Source organism: Geotrypetes seraphini, chromosome 19, assembly GCF_902459505.1.
Source record: "Geotrypetes seraphini chromosome 19, aGeoSer1.1, whole genome shotgun sequence".
NCBI lineage: Eukaryota > Metazoa > Chordata > Amphibia > Gymnophiona > Dermophiidae > Geotrypetes > Geotrypetes seraphini.
The window spans coordinates 16,036,150-16,055,541 of NC_047102.1; the positions used below are offsets into that span (position 1 = coordinate 16,036,150).

Sequence of the window (19,392 nt, forward strand, 5' to 3'; positions counted from 1 at the left end):
TGAGGGGGGGGGGGTTACAACCCCCCCAAACCCCCCACAACGCCAGCACGATCTCTATTAAGTAAAGTGGGGGGGGTTCCCCTCCAACACCCCCTGTCGGAGCCCTTTAAAATACGGTTTTTCTTCTGCGCAATGAAGTCCTGCGCTCAGTTGTCTGCGCTCGGTTGTTGGCGCGCCTTTGTCCTCACGTGCTTTAGACTATAAACCACCATACAGATAAAAATGTTCTGAAATTACCGTCCACCCCCCCATCAGCGCTGCCCATTACAGTACCAACCTCTTCAAAATGATGGGTGCCCTTCCGCCTTCTCTTGTTCACATCGTTTTCTTCAAATCTTCTTTCAACCTAACCCAGGAATGAAATAAGCAGATTAGTACGCTAGCTCTCTTCTAACAACCTTATTAAGCGGTCAGATGGCAAAGGGTTTAGGAAATTAGGGCAATCCTACTCGTGGGTACACACCCCTGTGCACGTGTATGAGAAGAAAAGTAGCGCTTCCATGTGTAAAGCGCCATAGGAGCTATTCTATACGGGCGTGCATAAATGTTATAGAACAGTGTTCTTTAACCACCGGTCCATGGACCAGTGCCGGTCCACAGAAATTTCCTGCCGGTCCACAGGGTCAGCACGTACATCAGGCCCAAAACAGTGTTCTTCAACTGCCGGTCCGCGGTGTGATCGATGCGGTGGTATCTTCGAGCCAGCTCCCTCTTCCTCACTGATTCGGTGCACAAAGCCACGGGCAGTGGTTCCTACAGGCGTCCTGCGCCTGAACTGGAAGCCTTCTCTTTTACGTTGCGATGTCAAAGGGAAGGCTTCCAGATGAGGCACGGGACGTGCAAGGTGCAATTAGTACTATTATGGGGGCGGGGTCTGGGGTGGAGACTGGGTAGAGATGGGCGGGGTCTGGCCCACGACTTAGCCCAGTGTTCTTCAACCGCCGGTCCACAGAATAATTATTTTATTTCTGCCGGTCCATAGGTGTAAAAAGATTGAAAAACACTGTTATAGAACACATGCAGGCAGAGCATGGAAAGGGCACATGGTAGGGGCCTATTCTAGAACAGAACCTAGAGTTCTAGGTTCCACTATAGAACACAAGCATAACCCGGTATTGGCATGCTTAAAATTTAGACACCCAAACCATAGAGAAGGCACTGCATTTATCAATCTATAAAGTTTCCAAAACCATGGTTTATCTTATAGAGCAGGGTTTCCCCAAGTTGGTCCTACCTAGAGTAAAAACACTTGCCAGTAAGGTTTTCAGGATACCCACAATGAATATGCATAAAGAGATTTGCATATAATGAAGGTCGTGAATGCAAATCAAATTCATGCATATTCATTGTGGATATCCTGAAAACCTTACTGCAAGGGGTTACTCCAAGACCAATTTGGGAAATACAGCAGGGTTTTTCATGCAAGTCCTAGAATGACAGGTTTTCCTGATATTTATAATAAATATGCAAGCGATAGATGCACACGTCTCGATTTCAATGCAAGTAAACATCTCTCATGTATATTTATTTTAAGGAGATTATGAAAACTAGAGTGTTTCAGAGGCTGCAATAAACTGACAAATGGCATATACCAGTGGTCTCAAACCCGCGGCCCACCAGGTACTATTTTGAGGCCTTCGGTATGTTTATCATACATTAACAGCTTCGTGATCATGTGTCTCTTTAGCTATAAATTACAATATTATTAAGACTTAGCCAAAAGGAAAGATTTATAAACTATAAAAAGATTTTTTACCTTATGCAAAATTGTCATTTCTTTAATAAGACATTAACTATTTTTTTCTGAGGCCCTCCAAGTACCTACAGATCCAAAATGGGCCCTGCAAAGGGTTTGAGTTTGAGACCACTGGCATATACTCAGAATTTAGATAGCTTTCATCCATAGTTTCAACACCTACTAAAATAAATAGATATACAAATCACCATATTGGCTAAGATCAAAGATCTATCAAGCCCAGTATCATGTTTCTAATTCAGGTCACAAGTACCTGGCAGGATCTCAAAAAGTAGCAAGACTCCATACTACTTTTCCCCAGGTATAAGTAGTGTGGCTTTCCCAAGATCTACCTTGAGTTAATTCACTTTTTCTCCAGAAACTTGTCCAAACTTTTTTTTTAAACAAATTAAACTCCACTAAGTGCTTTTGCAACACTCTCCAGCAACAAGTTCCAGAGCTTAACTATGTATTAAATGAAAAAAAAATATTTTTCCTATTTCTTTGAAATGTACTACTTTATATCTTTAAGGTAGGGGGTTTGTGCCAAAAGAAATTCGATAAGAAATTAGAAGACAGTCACAGTTAGTTTATTTGATATACCGCATTTCTTAACAATTGTAGTCAAATCAAGATGCCAACGTATATTGCCCAAAGTGAAATCTGTGATCCTTTTTAGGCAAATGGCTGGATAACAGGAAGCAGAGAGTGGGCATTAATGGGAAGTTCTCCGACTGGGAGATAGTGACTAGTGGTGTACCCCAGGGCTCAGTACTTGGACCGATCCTTTTTAATATTTATATCAATGACTTGGAAAACGGAACATCCAGTGAGATCATCAAGTTTGCAGATGACACAAAACTCTGCCGGGCAATCAGATCGCAGGAGGATAGTGAGGAACTCCAGAGCGATTTGTGTCGGTTAGAAAAATGGGCGGAGAAATGGCAGATGAAGTTCAACGTGGAGAAATGCAAGGTAATGCATTTAGGCAGTAAGAATAAGGAATACGAGTACAGAATGTCAGGTGCAAGTCTGGGAAAAAGTGTACAAGAAAGGGATCTGGGTGTACTGATAGATAGGACCCTGAAGCCGTCGGCACAATGCGCGGCAGCGGCAAAGAAGGCAAATAGAATGTTGGGCATGATAAAGAAAGGAATCTCGAGTAGATCGGAGAAAGTTATAATGCCGCTTTATAGGGCAATGGTCAGACCACACTTGGAATACTGCGTCCAACATTGGTCTCCCTACCTAAAGAAGGATATAAAACTGCTGGAGAGGGTGCAGAGACGAGCAACAAAACTAGTGAAGGGTATGGAGAAACTGGTATATGAGGATCGACTTAAAACACTGGGATTGTTCTCCCTTGAGAAAAGGAGACTGCGTGGGGATATGATCGAAACCTTCAAAATACTGAAAGGAATCGACAAAATAGAGCAGAGAAGATTATTTACATTGTCCAATTTGACACGGACAAGAGGACATGAAATGAAGCTAAGGGGGGACAAGTTCAGGACTAATGTCAGGAAGTTCTGCTTCACTCAGAGAGTGGTTGACATCTGGAATACTCTCCCAGGGGAGATTATGACGGAATCGACCGTCCTAGGCTTCAAGAGCAAACTAGATGCATATCTCCTTGAGAGAGGCATATAAAGTATGGTTGGCTATAAAATAAACCAGGTGTATACCTGGCAGGGCCTCCGCGTGTGCGGATCGCCGGACTTGATGGACCGAAGGTCTGATCCGGAGATGGCGCTTCTTATGTTCTTATGTTCTTTTTATAAGTGGTGATTCTTAACATGGAGCCTACAGGTAAGCAAATATAATTTGGGCTATTCTTCTCTATGTGCACCACTTTTCACTCTTCCTCATTGAATTTCATCTCTAATCTGGATGTTGGACTCCCAGTACTGCAAGGTCACCCTGTAATTTCTCATAATCCACATGAGATTTAATAATTTTGGATAATTTGATGTCTTCTGCAAATTTCACAACCTCATACACTGTTGCCATTCAGAAACAATACAGATTGCTATTTCATGTATCTCCTTTTAGGCAACAGTTTTTTTTGGGTTTTTTTGCTATACAGTTTCAATACATTGTTTCTCTTCTGACCTTGATGTTTGCATATTTTTCATACCCTTGAGAAAACTCTACAAAGTTTCCATCCAATGTACTCAACCGTTACACACAGCACAATGTCTGGTAAAATTAAAGGCACATATTTTTATGAATCTAGACAATGCTTTTATATCTCTGGGTGCTGAGGGCAGGGTTGAGAACCCCTGAAGTGGAATCATTTTGAACTAACCTGTGAGCTGGAGATTTTAATTATTTATTGGTAATAATTACTTGGGTTTTATCTGACCGATCCATTTTCAGTGCCACTGTTTTGATAATGAGCCTGTAATGGTTTATGTCATAATTACCTATAATTTCCATATTTTTATTACCTAATTTAATGGCCAATTTTCCATAGGCCATTTAGATAGGATAAAGGATGTATGAAACAGGTGTAAACAAATGTCCCAAGTATTTTACAAAAGGTCTGCTAAGCACGGAGCTTTTTACAAAATACATATTAGGATGCAGGAAATACACATGTAGTTTGAATGATATACAGTGAGAAAAAGTCATTAAAAAAAACCCCAAATATATAAAAAGGCATAATAAGGATCTGATTGAAAAGCCAAGCTAGAAAATTCTCTAAATTTGTAAAATAAAATTCTCTCTCACCTTTTATGAAGCCGCATTAGGCTTTTTTATCGGAGGCCGCGGGGTATTAGCCCCGATGCTCTTAGAATTCCTATGAGCGTCTAAGCTAATACTGCCATGGCCGGCGATAAAAAAGCCTAATGCGGCTTCAAAAAAGGGGAGGGGGTTATGTTTAAAAAGGCCTTTAATGCCCCCTCAATCACACTTGCAAACTCCAACTACAAACGAGCAGTTCATTTATACTTTTGTAAACCCTAAATCTGTTGTGAATGCCAATACCTAACGTTTTATTTATTTATTTATTAATTTTTCAATGATACAATACAGATAACGGATTTAAATAAGTGCAAAACCAAAGGGGGGGGGGGAGAGAGAAAAACTACATAGGCATAGTTGCAACAAGCCCATATTACAGAGAAGCAACACAATCACCATTTGCAAGATGAATGTAAGAAAAATGCAAGAAAAAAAAAAATGAATCAAAGTTTGCCTAAATTACAAAGAACCCTTTTCAAATATCCTCACCAGCTAGAAACATTATGAAGCTAAATTATTCATTTACAAACCCCCCCCCCCTTATGAAGCTGCATTTGGGGTTTTTCATCACTGGCCACAGCAATAAAAGCACCAATGCTCATATGAGTGTTAGAGCTTTTACCACCACAGCTGGCGATAAAAACCCCTAATTGTAGCTTCACAAAGTGGGAGGGGATTACATTTTTGCAGAGAGTTCTTCGAATTTTGTTCGATATATTTTTTTTAAAGTATGCATATATTGCCACTACGAGACGAGAAAAATAACACATACTTTCAGGCCTGCTCATACCGTGCCTGTAACACACCCTCTTCAAAACCATGCATGCATAGACAGACATGTAAATAGCAGCTTTCTAAAATTATTAAACTCATCAGACCATTTAAACTAAACCTTAAGCTTATATACCACATAAAAACATAACATAAGAACATAAGCAAAGCCTCCGCTGGGTCAGACCTGAGGTCCATCGTGCCCAGCAGTTCGCTCACGCGGCGGCCCAACAGGTCCAGGACCTGTGCAGTACCCCTCTATCTATACCCCTCTAACCCTTTTCCAGCAGGAAATTGTCCAATCCTTTCTTGAACCCCAGTACTGTACTCTGCCCTATTACGCTCTCTGGAAGCGCATTCCAATTGTCCACCACACGTTGGGTAAAGAAGAACTTCCTAGCGGTTCGTTTTGAATCTTCTGTATAAAAATAGAGCTCGACACGGTTTACAGAAAATTAAAGAAAAAATACAATAGAGAAAAGGGTAATATAGAAGGAAGCGAAGATCACAATTGGAAAAATTGGAGAGAGCCTTCTGAAATTACCTCATTATTCTACAATTTGGTTTTAGAGCTCAGAAAGAATTTGCCAATTTACAGAATATGTTTAAACTTTCATGAAGTTTATTTCTTATTGGTTTTGTTGTTTATTGCTCTTTGAATAGCTTTATGGTTAAGAACATAAAAATAGCCTTACTGGGTCAGAGCAATGGTCCATCTAGCTCAATATCCGGTCTTCATGGTGGCCAATCAAGGTCACAAATACCTGGCAAAAACCCAAATAGCAGCAGCATTCCATGCCACCGATCCAGGGCAAGAAGTGGCTTGCCTCATATCTGTCTGAACTGCAGACTATGGACTTTTCCTCCAGGATCTTGTCCAAACCTTTTTTAAAAAAAAAACAGCTACATGAACCGCTCTTACTAAATCCTCTGGCAACGTGTTCCAAAGCTTAACTATTTTCTGAGTGAAAAAATATTTCCTCCTATTGGTTTTAAAAGTATTTCCCTGTAACTTCATCGAGTGTCCCCTAGTTTTTGTAAATCTTGACTCACTTGTACCCATTCAGAATTTTGTAGACTTCAATCGTCTCTCTCCAAGCTAAAGAGCCCTATCCTCTTTAGTCTTTCCTCATCCTTCTCCTCTATCATCTTGGTTGCTCTTCTTTGAACCTTTTCTAATTCTCCTGTATTTTTTTTTTAGATAAGGCAACTAGAACTGAGCACAGTACTCAAGGTGAGGCTTCATCATGGAACAATACAGAGACCTTATAACATTCTTAATCTTGACTACCATCCTGTTTTGCTAGTATTCTTTTATGCATATTCTATTGTGTTTAATTCTGTTGTGCATTGTTGAAAGCCTATGAATCAATGATAAAATAATTCACCAGATGATACCCCTTTCAAGAAAGACAAGCTGCATTTTTGAAGCGAGATCTCTTTAAAGCTTTGCATTTCTCTATTTTCTCATTTCAAGAAAGGGTCAAAAAAAAACCTCGACTTCCACAGGTCAGAACATTTTTTTTTTAAAGAAATTTGCATTCCTAGCCTGGGAATTGCTACATTACATTACGACCAGACAGGAGACCTGGGACCAGTGGATATTAGTAGCACCAAAGGAGAGAAATATTTTTCCCTTGTAAGGATGGAAGAAAACTGAAGAAAATAATGATTGGTGAGATCACTGGAAAACAGCTGGACAGAACAGCATTTCCAGAGTATTTAGGACGCCTCTGAATTTTCTATGGGCTTTTCTCTTTTTCAGCTTTTAAATCAGTTATTTGTTTTTTATCTACTTGATTATTGCTTTTGTGCATTTGCATTTCTCTGGTGACTCTGTAGTATGTTAGTTTGATCACATCCCAGCTGTTTCTCCATGATACTAAGTAAACAATGAGGACTAGGTGAAGAAGCAGAGCAGAATAAATCCTGGACTAGAGCAAAAAAAAACCAAATCAATCCACTGCAAGAACAGAGGTCAAGTCCCAATATTTAACCAGCTTAAAAAGAAGTATACAATGCTTTCCTGCTAAATATTCTGCTAATGAGACTGAAATTATTACATACCAGAATGAATGCAAAATACATAGCAAAGGTGGCTAAACCATATGATTATCTTGGTCTCGTTTGTCAAAACAAGTCAGTGTAGACTTTTAGATAACAATTATCTGGGAGTGTCACGCTGTAGCAATTTACTGGTTTCAAATGCTTCCAAGCTGTATCTGAAGCAGAATGCACTGTACATCAGTGTCAGCGGGCAGGAAGTGAACAGCAGAAAAAGAAATGCTTGGAAATAAGGAAAGATTTGCTGCTCTACATACTAGGTTAAGTTTGGGCAAACTTTTTGCCCGAGTGCTATATGGGGGTACGGATGACCGACTTGGGGGAAGCTAAGGTGGGGAAGGAACGGACAGGAGTGGAGGAGTAGGCTGGAGGATAGTGCAGCAGGCTTTGACCTTGGGGAATTGGGTTCAGTTCCCACTACAGCTCTTTGTGACTTTGGGCAAGTCGCTTAACCCCCCTCTGACCAAGGTACTTGGGACAGAGAAAGTACCTGCACTTAATGTGTCTAGAAACAACTAGTAGTAATAGGGAGGAAGCTAAACTCCTTAGGGGGGGATTCCCAGTACTGCTGGGATCTAACTTGCCACCCTAGTCACAGCTCCTGGCCACTCAGTGCTCCTGAGATCTAACTCCGCAGGGTGGGGATATGAATCGAACGTGGGGCCGACGGGGGCTGGATGTGGCTGCCCATTTCTGGACTAGATTTGGGTACAGTAGCACCCCCCATGAATGAGGAAATAGCACGGTCCAGTGGTTTGAGCACTGGGCTCCGATTCATGAGAAATACTGAGATACGAGGTCAGGCGTCCCCTCTGACACAGGTTCTGTACAGGACTCTACACAAGTCCTCTTACATTGCAAAATCTTGTTGAAAGCAATTAGATTAATATTTAGCCACCTTGGATTTTGTAAAATTTTTTTTTTTTTTTTTTATAAACACCAGCTGCAGTATTTTTTTTTTTTTTAATCTGGATATTTTAGCCCTGCTATCCAAATAACGAGCAGTGCTAAGTGTCAGGATAGACTAGTGGCTGTCAGTTTTATGTTTTTTTGTTTTTTTTCAGGGTGCAGCGTCCTGAATTATACGCAATACTTTCCTACAAACTCCTAACATTCCATTTGTACTTCTGTCCTTCCGCGCACACTGAGCAAAGGATTTCAACATCCAGTAAAGAGTAAATTCATCAGTGCCTTATAGGGTTGACGTCAAAGTATGCAAGAGAGAGCAAGGGAGGTATATACGACTTCTACCCTTGGAGTGCATGACTTAAGCCCTCAAAATCAACGAATGAGTCAGATTTTCAGGATATTCACAATGAATATAGATCGGGTAATCTTTACGGGGTTCTTTTGAATAATTTAAATTATCCTGAAAGGCACTCATGCTCTTCTACTGGAGAAGTGAAGTCGAGTACTCTTTTTCTCTGGGTTCAACATAGAGATAACTAGATTGAAAATAAAAGAGTGGGAGTTTGTAATCTCCAATAAAGCTAAGGAAATACTTGTTCCGACATATTTCTCAGTCTCCACATGGCACCTGATCTGTAGTCTGTTTACTGGCGTCATAGTAAAAACATAGTAAATGACGGCAGATAAAGACCTGAACAGTCCATCCAGTCTGCCCATTAGTTATATCCATTAAAAATACATGATTAAATTAACTTGCCTCTTCATTGATATTTCTGGGTCATAGACTGTAAAGTCCACCTGGTATGTCTTAGGTTCCAAATGCTAAAGTTGCCATCTAAGCTCCCACTCCAGCCTATCCAACCATCCCGTTGTTTTCAGGATATCTACTGCAAAGTCTGGCCAGTAACATCATGTTCCAAGTTAGTGGAGATCCCACTGATGCCCTCCCCTGCTCAGCCTACAGCAAATTACTACATATGGGACACAGACTGTGCAAGTCTGTCCAGTACTGGCCTTAGCTCTTTAATTTATATCCTTCGTTTTCTAATTAGAGATCCTCTATGTTAATATATAAGCAAAATCGTCCCATCTGCACCATTACTGCTTGTCAGTATACTAAGGACATATTGTAACAGCAGTGGAGAGTAAAGCTACGCAAAGTTCTGTAATGGAACAGAGGGGAAACAGACAATTCCTACGTGTCAAGGACAAGCATAAGATTAGCTATACAATGTATCTTTTGCTATACACCAAAAGAGTAAAAAGAACGCTTAGCACTGAGAAAAAATGTGTGTGCCCGCATAAGAACGAAGGCCTTACTTTCGTCAGTCGTTTTCTTGGTACTGTTAAATTGATATAATTGTTGAAACTAGTCGATTTTACAGAATAAGCTTCTCCATTTTTCCCGTTCTCTCTGCTTACGGGATCTGTGCAAATAGGAGACAATCATGAGAAAATGACATTGGCATTAATACAGTTACAGATTACTCTAGTGAACTCCAAGGGCTTTACTACTTGGGTTGTTATTTTAGCTGATCTTGGGTTGTATTCGTGCACTCATTTCGTGGTTTTGTAAAGTATTCTCTGAATGTGGATTTTCACCTGTGTTTTGTGACTGACTTTGAGCGAATGGAACTGTTGTGGTTACTACCAAATTGTTTTGCTACGATCTATTCTGTATACTGCTAAGAAATACACTTCTCCCTCCGTATTTGCGGTTTCAGCATTCGCGGTTTCGATTATTCACGGTTTTTAGCTTGCTGGCTCCTCTCCCAAAATTACATGAGTTTGCATAGAGAAATCGCTGATTCTAAGCGTTTACAGAGAAAATCGCAGATTCCCGGCACTTTCTTCGCCGTGTTTTGCCTCTCCTTCAGGAACAGGCCTGGTCTCCCACTACGTTATTGGCGGTTTCACCATATTCACCATGGTTTTTAATAGAAAACAGCGAATAACATGAAAAAGTTATTTGCGGTTTTTCTGTATTTGCGGTTCTGTTAATCCCCTATCACAGCGAATACGGAGGGAGAATTGCAATGGAAGTAGAAGTATATAAATTTGTTGTATAATTTAAAAATAGATGAAGGTTAATAACCTTCCAACATGTGGAGGCTCACTGATAGAAATATGAACACCAAAACATCTACTTTATGTAACTATCTTTGCATAGTAAACCGCTTCAACCGCATTATACAGTCTCTTGCATTGTATCTTGCTCTATAAGTCTCTCACACTGTATTTTCATTGTATAAATATCTTTGCTGTATATGTACAGTCCCCTGCATTGTAAACTGCTCTCAACTGCATAGTACATTCCCTTACATTGTATCTTTGCTATATATGTACAGTCCCCTGCATTGTAAACTGCTCTCAACTGCATAGTACATTCCCTTACATTGTATCTTTGCTATATATGTACAGTCTCTTGCATTGTAAACCTCTGAACTGTTTGTGGTATTGCGGTATACAAAAATAAAGTTGTTATTATTATTATAACTTCTTATATTACATAGTAACATAGTAGATGACGGCAGATAAAGACCCGAATGGTTCATCCAGTCTGCCCAACCTGATTCAATTTAAATTTTTAATTACTGGGTGTCTAAGCCTCCCAGAATCAACTAGCTTCACAAAGGTTAAGATCTCAGGCCAACAGGTGCCATCTCAAATTTGGGTAACACAAGGAACCAACTGCTTGCTGCTTGTACCATGCCTTGAATCACTTTTCACTTCTATCATCACAATCACAAAATCCCCCTCAACAGCTGCAACCCTGCCGACACCCCCTCTGAAACAGCCACTTTTCTGTTCACTCCACGGCATGCAAACAAAATGTGCAATGTGCAGAAGTCTCCAATTGCAAGGGAAGGAAAGGGGTCAATTAGGGGCATGGCAAAGAGAGGTCAGTGGGTGTGGGGGGGGGGAGGGGAGTTGGTTTGCAGCATCAGGAAGGAGTGGGCATCCCTCAGGTCAATATTTGGGGAAGGAGACCTATCAGTAACACAGTCGTCAGCTTTTCTGAGTCGGTCCTACCGACCCAATTCTGGTTTAGACGATCGGAACCTTTACTGCATCCAGCCCAGAGTCAGATCAAAGAGTTCTATAGTATTGGAGCTGTTTATAGCATATTGTCTATTGGTGTGTGGACTCTAAATGGGTAAGATGAACGGGTGATATGGTCAGACAACTGTTGTGTAGCAATCGGAATGTTTTTAGGTGGGAAACAAAAGGTGCTCAGAGGATTTTATTCAAGTGTCCCCTGATGGAGGTGTTTTGACCACGCCGAAACTTGGATTCTAGTTGGAACTACAACTACTAGGAATAAAGGCTTTCTTACACATAAAGTTTTACCCATTGATTGAATAGACGTCTACGTTGCCTTTGAAGGGATGGTAGCAGAATAATGAGGATTATGTCCATGTGCACAATCTCTAGTTAGGACAGACATTTTGCTGTGCTAACTTCATCTGGATGTTGATGTAGTTGGGGGTGGGGGGGGGAACTGACTATCAGTGATACCCAAAAAACTCAAGGGACCACCCTTGTTCTTGAAGGTAGTCTGCACTTTCAGCAGCGTTATTTCAGATAGCACAAATGGTGAATTATGACATGGCTCCAGTCAGCGGCACTTACGTATCTGGAAAGCAGGTGCTGCTACCCATTGACATGGCTTTGAAAGCTCTTAAAATATCGTGGCCTACTAGTCCCAAAGGTGTAAAATAGCAAGTCTGATAAAATCCTAAATTAAAAAAAAATAAAAAATAAAAAACCATGGTGCTAGATAGGAATTACATTGAGTCAAAGGATAATCCTGAGAGACCAGGAATAACAGAAGTAGTTCTCTATAGGAAGCGACATAATCCAATCTCATCTTATGAAAAAGAAGTCTTTGGCAAAAACATAGGAAGAGTTTGAAAAAAATACGGGCCAAGTTTACCATTGTATAAATGGATACTAGAACTAGTTTCGCAACTAAGATAATTGGGCTGGGTGATTGTAAGGAAAGAGAACATTGGAAGGGAGGGCATGCAACAGGAGGTGGGATAACCTCTCGGGAGTTCACTTGAGTAGCTGGATGCCAAGTTGATTTAAAACTGAGAAACAATTTTCAAACAAATCATATCAACGGATGCAGAACACCATGATGAAAGCAATATGAGCTCTGCACATCTACAATGCGTCTTCCTCAGATTTCTTAATAAAAATCTTGAAAAAAAAAAAAAAAAAAGAAGGCTGGGAAAGTCAAAAGACAAACAGGCCTGAAGCTATGAGGATTAACTTTAGAGGAATTTCAAAGCATGCATTAGCTAGCCATAATGAAAGGCTTGATTTATTTATCTGTTTGCTAATTTATCTATTCATTGATTGATTGATTTAAGAACAAACCTTCCCTTACCAACTGCTCTGAGAGGTGTTCCTCTAAATAACTCATAAAACTTGGAGAGGTACATGACCAAACTGAGCTTATCTGGCTCGCTAGCAGACGCCATCTCTTTCCCTGTGGTGATTGGAGATATTCCAAATTCTCTCTCTGCAGTATCGAATGCCAGCTGGTTGTTCTGGACAGGATCGTCCTCGTTCAGAGAGTCAAAGTCACTAAGGAAACAAAGCGCACATTAGTGTCAGCTGCAGGCAAACTGGGCTTTGTCCGTTTTAGGAAATGCATTTCTTTATCTCTGCTCCCGTTTATTTCTCGATATACTGCCTTTTCCCTACAGCATCAGAGCAACGTCACGATCCCAATATTGGGCACCGAAAGATTAGGGAAGAACTTTGTAGAGCATAAGTGTGTGGCGCAGTGGTTGGATCTACAGCCTCAGCACCCTGGGGTTGTGGGTTCAAACCCCGTGCTGCTCCTTGTGACCCTGGTCAAGTCACTTAATCCTCCATAGTCCCAGGTACGTTAGATAGATTGTGAGCCCACCGGGACAGAGAGGGAAAATGCTTGAGTACCTGATTGTAAAAACCGCTTAGATAACCTAGATAGGCGGTATATAAAAATCTAAATAAACTTGAAACTTGAAACAACCAACTAGGCAATTTTCAAAAATGGACCCTTCTGAAAGTCCAGTTTTGGACAGTTTTGCGGGAAGCACCCCAAAGTCTGACTTAGATGTCCTATCAAAAAAGCCCCTCCACATCTATGAAAACTATAATGGTGTTTGTTGAAAAAAAAAAAAAAAAAAGGCAGGGGAAGGAGCAAGAACATTCATGCTGTAGGTCAGTTAAACAAAAAACAAAAAAATTTCAGACAAAATGTACAATCATCTTTTAAGTTATGTCTTCGCATATATGCAATGACTTTTGTGGATTTTATCTATCATCATACCATTTGTCCACGTTTTCTAAGTTTTTTTAAATTATTTATGTCTTCACATATTTATAATTGGTTATTTTGATTTATATTCGTTAGGACTCCTGAGGAAGGCGTGTTTACCGAAACATGGACCGTGTCGGGTCCTTAGGTTTGTTTTAAGGGTGGAAACATTAACCACATCTACATTTCTCTTTATTGTAAACCGCCTAGAAGTCGCAAGATTGTTGGCGGTATATAAGAATAAAGTTATTATTATTATTATTATTTGATATAATTACATTACATTACAGATTTCTATTCCGCCATTACCTTTCGGGTCAAAGCGGATTACAAAAAGAGTTATGAAAGAAGGGGACAGTAGGGGATATAATAAACATAGCCTGTATCTTGTACATTTTGTCTGCAGGTTTTTTTTAGTTTTTTTGTTTGTTCACGCATTTTCACTGCAGTTCCTGTTGGATTTCTTCTTTCGTTTCTGTGGTAGGTAAGTTAATATCCACAACATCTGCACCTACAAAGTCCTTGGCTGAAATCAGACACAGATGTTTTCAAATAGAGGAACAGTTTAGCAGCTAGAGAATCAATTGTGACTCGTGGAAATGACGCTTCAAATCCTGTTTCTCCCACTGGTGACTCCGCGCAAGTCACTTCACCATCCACTGCCTCAGGTATAGCTTGATTGCACACCAGTTTGCACAGAAATAACTCATGTACAGGACCTAAATATGTAACTTGCCTGGAGATCACATTTAGAAAACAATGAGTAATAACTCCAAATGCCATATATCGGGAAATTCCTGCATGTCTTTTGGCTGTCGTCACTCTTCTGAGCTCTAAAACCCTTTTTTTTCTTTTTTTTTACCCATAAGGAAGGGTTAGCAAATATTTTTAGGGGTCCTTTTCAACGCCATGAAAAAAAAAAATATATTGCAACTACACACACACAATACAAAATTTCCCAAAACAGTTGACTTTTTGGGTTTCTATTGATCAAAGCAAAAGCATAAGCAGTGTGAATTACTACAGCCAGCTCTAAACTAACTAACATCTTGTGTGAAAACTAAATGTCCCATTCCCCTTCCTTCTGCACTGATAATTCTGCAGTGCTGTTCTTTCAGAAGTGGTGGCAGCTGAAGTATATCATCTCCCTTTTTTCTCTCTCTCTCTCTACTCAGCACTCCCTTCATTCTCCCTCAACCTCTCCCTAACATTATTATCCCCCATTTATTCTCTCTCGTCTTCCCCTTGCCCATCTGATGTGGAATAACACTTGGAGGAGATGCTAGCATGGCAGTGGCCGTTCAAATATGGCAACTTGTGTAGCTTACTTCGTCAAAAACAGGAGAAATGACCTTCCCACAGTGGAGAGACTATGAAAACAGCGAAGGCGACCACAAGGTGCTGAAATCCTTTATTCTTCACATTGAAGACTCAACACATATGTGTTCCAGCCAAATGGCCTGCGTCAGGAGTCTGAATACAAGTTTTGTACCCAATGACCCAACATCTATTGTCGCTTCACTGAGGTGATAAACCTCAAAAAGTACCTCAATTGTGATATACAACTGGAAAAGATGCATGCACTTTTCTCCATTTGTGTGCAAACACTCGCGTAGTAAAAATGAGTTCGCACACAAATGGAGAAAAGTACATGCATCATTTCCAGTCGTATATCACAATTGAGGTACTTTTTGAGGTTTATCACATCAAGGAAACAAAAATAACTGTTGGTTACAAAGCTTGTGTTCAGACTCCAGATGCAGGCCATTTGGCCAAAATAGGTACATGTCGAGTGAAGAATACAGAATTTCAGCACCTGGTGGTTGTCTTCGCTGTTTTCTTAGGGGCCTGGTGTAGCTGTGCAGGTCACACTTCCCAAATGCTGGAAGCTGCAATTCTGCCAAGGAATGCCCTCGCCAAATGAGGATACATTAAAGAAGTAACGGCAAGAACAGCTGTTAAAATGCTTTCCAAAAGGAGAACGAGCCAAATCACTTTGCTTTACGCTAGCCTCTATTTTCATGAGTCATTTTTATCTTCTCCATAGCAAACAATGCACGTGTATCTTACATGATGTCAGGTCTGAAGCTGTGTATGACTGCGCATAAGGCAAGCCCACTCTTCCAAGACGATGTCAGGTCCGTAATGTTGACATTTCTGTAGCCTTCTGTCTGCTTCTGGCACCAAGTCAAAAGTTTATTGGGTCTGACATCAGAATCTGCAAGAGCAACCGGAAAAAAAAAAAAAATGTTCCATCAATGGTAGAAACATTGAGAAGTGTTTTAAAAGGAGTTTTAGAATATGAAAATAAGTGCCGTAACCACATACCATGTCTGGAGAGTCTGACCGATCTTCTAATGGAACTTACTCGTTCCAATGGGCAATTCAGTAGCTCATTTGTAAGGTACAAATGCCTCACCTAAAAACAAAAGTACAGTGGAATTGATGACATAATTTGAATTTTCTGGTAGTGCACATCGCTGCAGCCTTTTTGCAAATTAACAATGTGAGCCAGGAAATTTGGGTTACCAGCAACATGAATATTTAGAGACAAAAATGCAGATATGAAAAGATGTGATGACGATTAAGAGGTAAAACAGAGGAGAGTGAGCAAGGCAGATGGGGGTGAATTCTCTCCAGTAATGGTGAGGTAGGTAGAGAAAATATTGAGAGGTCTGATGCCTACAAGGGCCATGTGCGAGTCATGTTCCTCAGCTATACTCAAAACATTACGTGAACAAGTTGCACCCTCTTTAACATCTCTGGTGAATATAAATCCTTAACGTCTGGAATTTTTCTAGATATGGCAAAATATGCAACTGTGGGAAGCCACTTTTGAAGAATGAGCATGTTTTCTCGTCATTGACATCTAAAGAATCTCTACACCAACCATATTCAAATTTATGAGTTATGAGGGGCCGTTGAAAAGTTTCAAGCCCAACCAACAAAGATGGGGCAGTCTCCATTGAGGGCTATACACTTAGGGCTCCTGTTATGAAGCCGCATTAACGGTTTTAGCGCACGCTAAACCCGCACTAAGCAGCTAGAACACCAGTTCAATGCTGGCATTGGCGTCTAGCGCGGCCGGCAATTTAGTGCACGCTATTACGCGGCTTCGTAAAAGGAGCCCTTAGTCCAGCGATTTTCTACTTTTTTGTTCCGTCGGAAAAATATGGAATGAAGAAGGTGGAAAATCGCTGGACTAAGTGTATAGCCCTTGATGGAGACTGCCTGAACTTTGTTGGTTGGGCTGAGAACTTTTCAATGGCCCCTTATATATCTCATGTTCCCTCTTGAGTTCCTTCTTTCCTTTTCTTGGGCACTCAAAAATATATGGGAAACCCAAGCTGTAATATTAGCAGCTATGACACCAACCAGATCCAATAATGTCATAAATGAGGAAACCAGAAAACTGATTAATACCCATCTTATCATTTTTCCCCAGGGCGTTTGCCTTTATTCCCAGTCCTAGAGAGCTTCCAAAAGTCAGGTTTTCAGAATATACCCAATGAACATGCAAGAGATATTTCCATGGCCACTACCCTACAGTTGCAGATTTTGGTATCATCTGTATCTGTGGACTTTTCCTGAGAGTCTAAGACAATTCATCATGGCCAGTTCAGCGTTGAATCGTTGTCCCGCGATGAAACGGCCGCAAAGATTCAATGGGTCTGGGAGCTATAGCAGGGCAGGAGTCTCAGGATGACTACATTGTGGGGGTGCGATATTTCTCCTCCTCTCAATTCTACCCTTCCCCTCTCCTCCCTTTCTGCAATCCACTGGCATTTATCTCTGCTCCTTGAAGAGGATGACTCGGCACGGCCTCCTCCCCCGCCTGTGATCCGCCTGCTCCCACGTCCGCAGCAGCTTGCTCCTGTGTCTGTGGCAATGATGGAAGGGGATGATTCAGTGTGGCCATTTCGTCACAGCCATGGTTAAATGTCCTGCTACGAAACGGCCTTGATGAATCGTCCCGTTCCACTCTCCTGATAGAGCTTCATCAATATCGCTTACAAAGACGTTAACTACGAAGCAATCCCTGTGTCGTACCATTGGTAACAGCCATATCTTCACTTACCAACCCAACTTACCACCAGTTTCCACCCAGTCAGTCATTTTACAGTCCACACCGAGGGTCAGTTTTTTTAATTTATTTTTTTTAAAATAAGAACATAAGAATTGCCACTGCTGGGTCATACCAGTGGTCCATCATGCCCAGCAGTCCACTCACGCGGAGGCCCTCTGGTCAAAGACCAGTGCCCTAACTGAGACTATTTTTATTTTTTATTTATTTATTCGGTTTTCTATACCGTTCTCCCAGGACAGCTCAGAACGGTTTACATGAGTTTATTCAGGTACTCAAGCATTTTCCGTGTCTGTCTCAGCGGGCTCACAATCTATCTAATGTACCTTGGACAATGGGGGGATTGAGTGACTTGCCCAGGGTCACAAGGAGCAGCGTGGGTTTGAACTCACAACCCCAGGGTGCTGAGGCTGTAGCTTTAACCACTTCGCCACACAGCCCTACCCGAGTACATTCTGGTTCAGCAGGAACTTGTCTATCTTTGTCTTAAATCCCTGGAGGGTGTTTCCCCCTATAACAGCCTCCAGAAGAGCATTCCAGTTTTTCACCGCTCTCTGGGTGAAGAAGAACTTCCTTACGTTCGCACGGAATCTATCCCCTTTTAGCTTTAGAGAGTGCCCTCTCGTTCTCTCTACCTTGGAGAGGGTGAATAACCTGTCTTTATCTACTTTGTCTTAAATCCCTGGAGGGTGTTTTCCCCTATAACAGCCTCCGGAAGAGCGTTCCAGTTTTCCACCACTCTCTGGGTGAAGAAGAACTTCCTTACGTTTGTACGGAATCTATCCCCTTTCAACTTTAGAGAGTGTCCTCTCGTTCTCCCTACCTTGAAGAGGGTGAACAACCTGTCCTTATCTACTAAGTCTATTCCCTTCAGTATCTTGAATGTTTCGATCATGTCCCCTCTCGGTTTCCTCTGTTCGAGGGAGAAAAGTCCCAGTTTCTACTTGGCAATGCTGAATCACGTTAATGGCCTTGCTGAAATCTGGTAAGCGCTCTAACCAGATGCAACTGTCTGCTCACCCAGTCAAACAAAATGATCGGCAACATCCGACGAGAGCTACCTCTAGTAAAATGAGTGCACATTAAATCCAAATCCTGTCTAAATCAATAACTATGGCGAAAGGGTTAGGTTTTCTTATTTCAAAAGAACCAGGGAGAGTTTGCCAAGCGCCCTACTTATTAATAATGTTCAGTGGCAGGACTGCAGCCAAATCCTCTCTGCTTTTTTTTTTCCAGAGCTTGTATCTGCCAAAAGGTTCAATTTTTAGTGGCATCGTGCCATGTCTTAAAGCCGGCATTAACTTGACTTCCCAGTGTAATGCTTTAGTATTTTTCTCTGACTGGAAGCACGTGTTGGTACAAGTTTCTTATTATAGTCTAGGAGTGTACCCGGGCAGGACAGGGAAAAACAGCTGTTGTCTCATCCTTCCTGGCTCTGAAAATCACTTAACCGCTAACACAGCTTAGTAAACAGGGCCCTAAACACTGCAGTTAACACACATTTACAGGTAGCCCTTTTAATGCAAAGGCCTTCTGTTAATTGCTACATTGACTACCAACTAGGAACATGGAATGGATGGAGACTAGTGGCCCGATCTGGGCAGGTCTGACGAATTCTGCAAAGCAAAATATGCAGATGGGGGGGCCATCGGAGGAACGTCCCCCATCTGCCGGCACGGGTCGCTTTTCTGCGATCCCCACGCATGCGCAGACCGTCTGTAGATGGTTTGCGCAGGCCCGGAGCCGTGATCTTTTATTTTTTTT

General features: G+C 41.3%; 1 protein-coding gene across 11 annotated transcripts in view; it reads right to left on the reverse strand.

Annotated features, from left to right (window-relative positions):
• MICAL2 (microtubule associated monooxygenase, calponin and LIM domain containing 2) overlaps positions 1–19,392 on the reverse strand; it is a 256,381-nt gene that overhangs the window by 124,625 nt on the left and 112,364 nt on the right. For all 11 annotated transcript variants that reach the window (XM_033928312.1, XM_033928309.1, XM_033928311.1 and 8 more), the window contains exons 11-15: positions 15,873–15,963; positions 15,615–15,762; positions 12,624–12,823; positions 9,548–9,654; positions 278–346 (exon numbers count right to left, since the gene is read on the reverse strand). In XM_033928312.1, the coding sequence (XP_033784203.1) occupies positions 278–346; positions 9,548–9,654; positions 12,624–12,823; positions 15,615–15,762; positions 15,873–15,963 (615 nt within the window). The remainder of the gene's footprint in view (positions 1–277; positions 347–9,547; positions 9,655–12,623; positions 12,824–15,614; positions 15,763–15,872; positions 15,964–19,392) is intronic.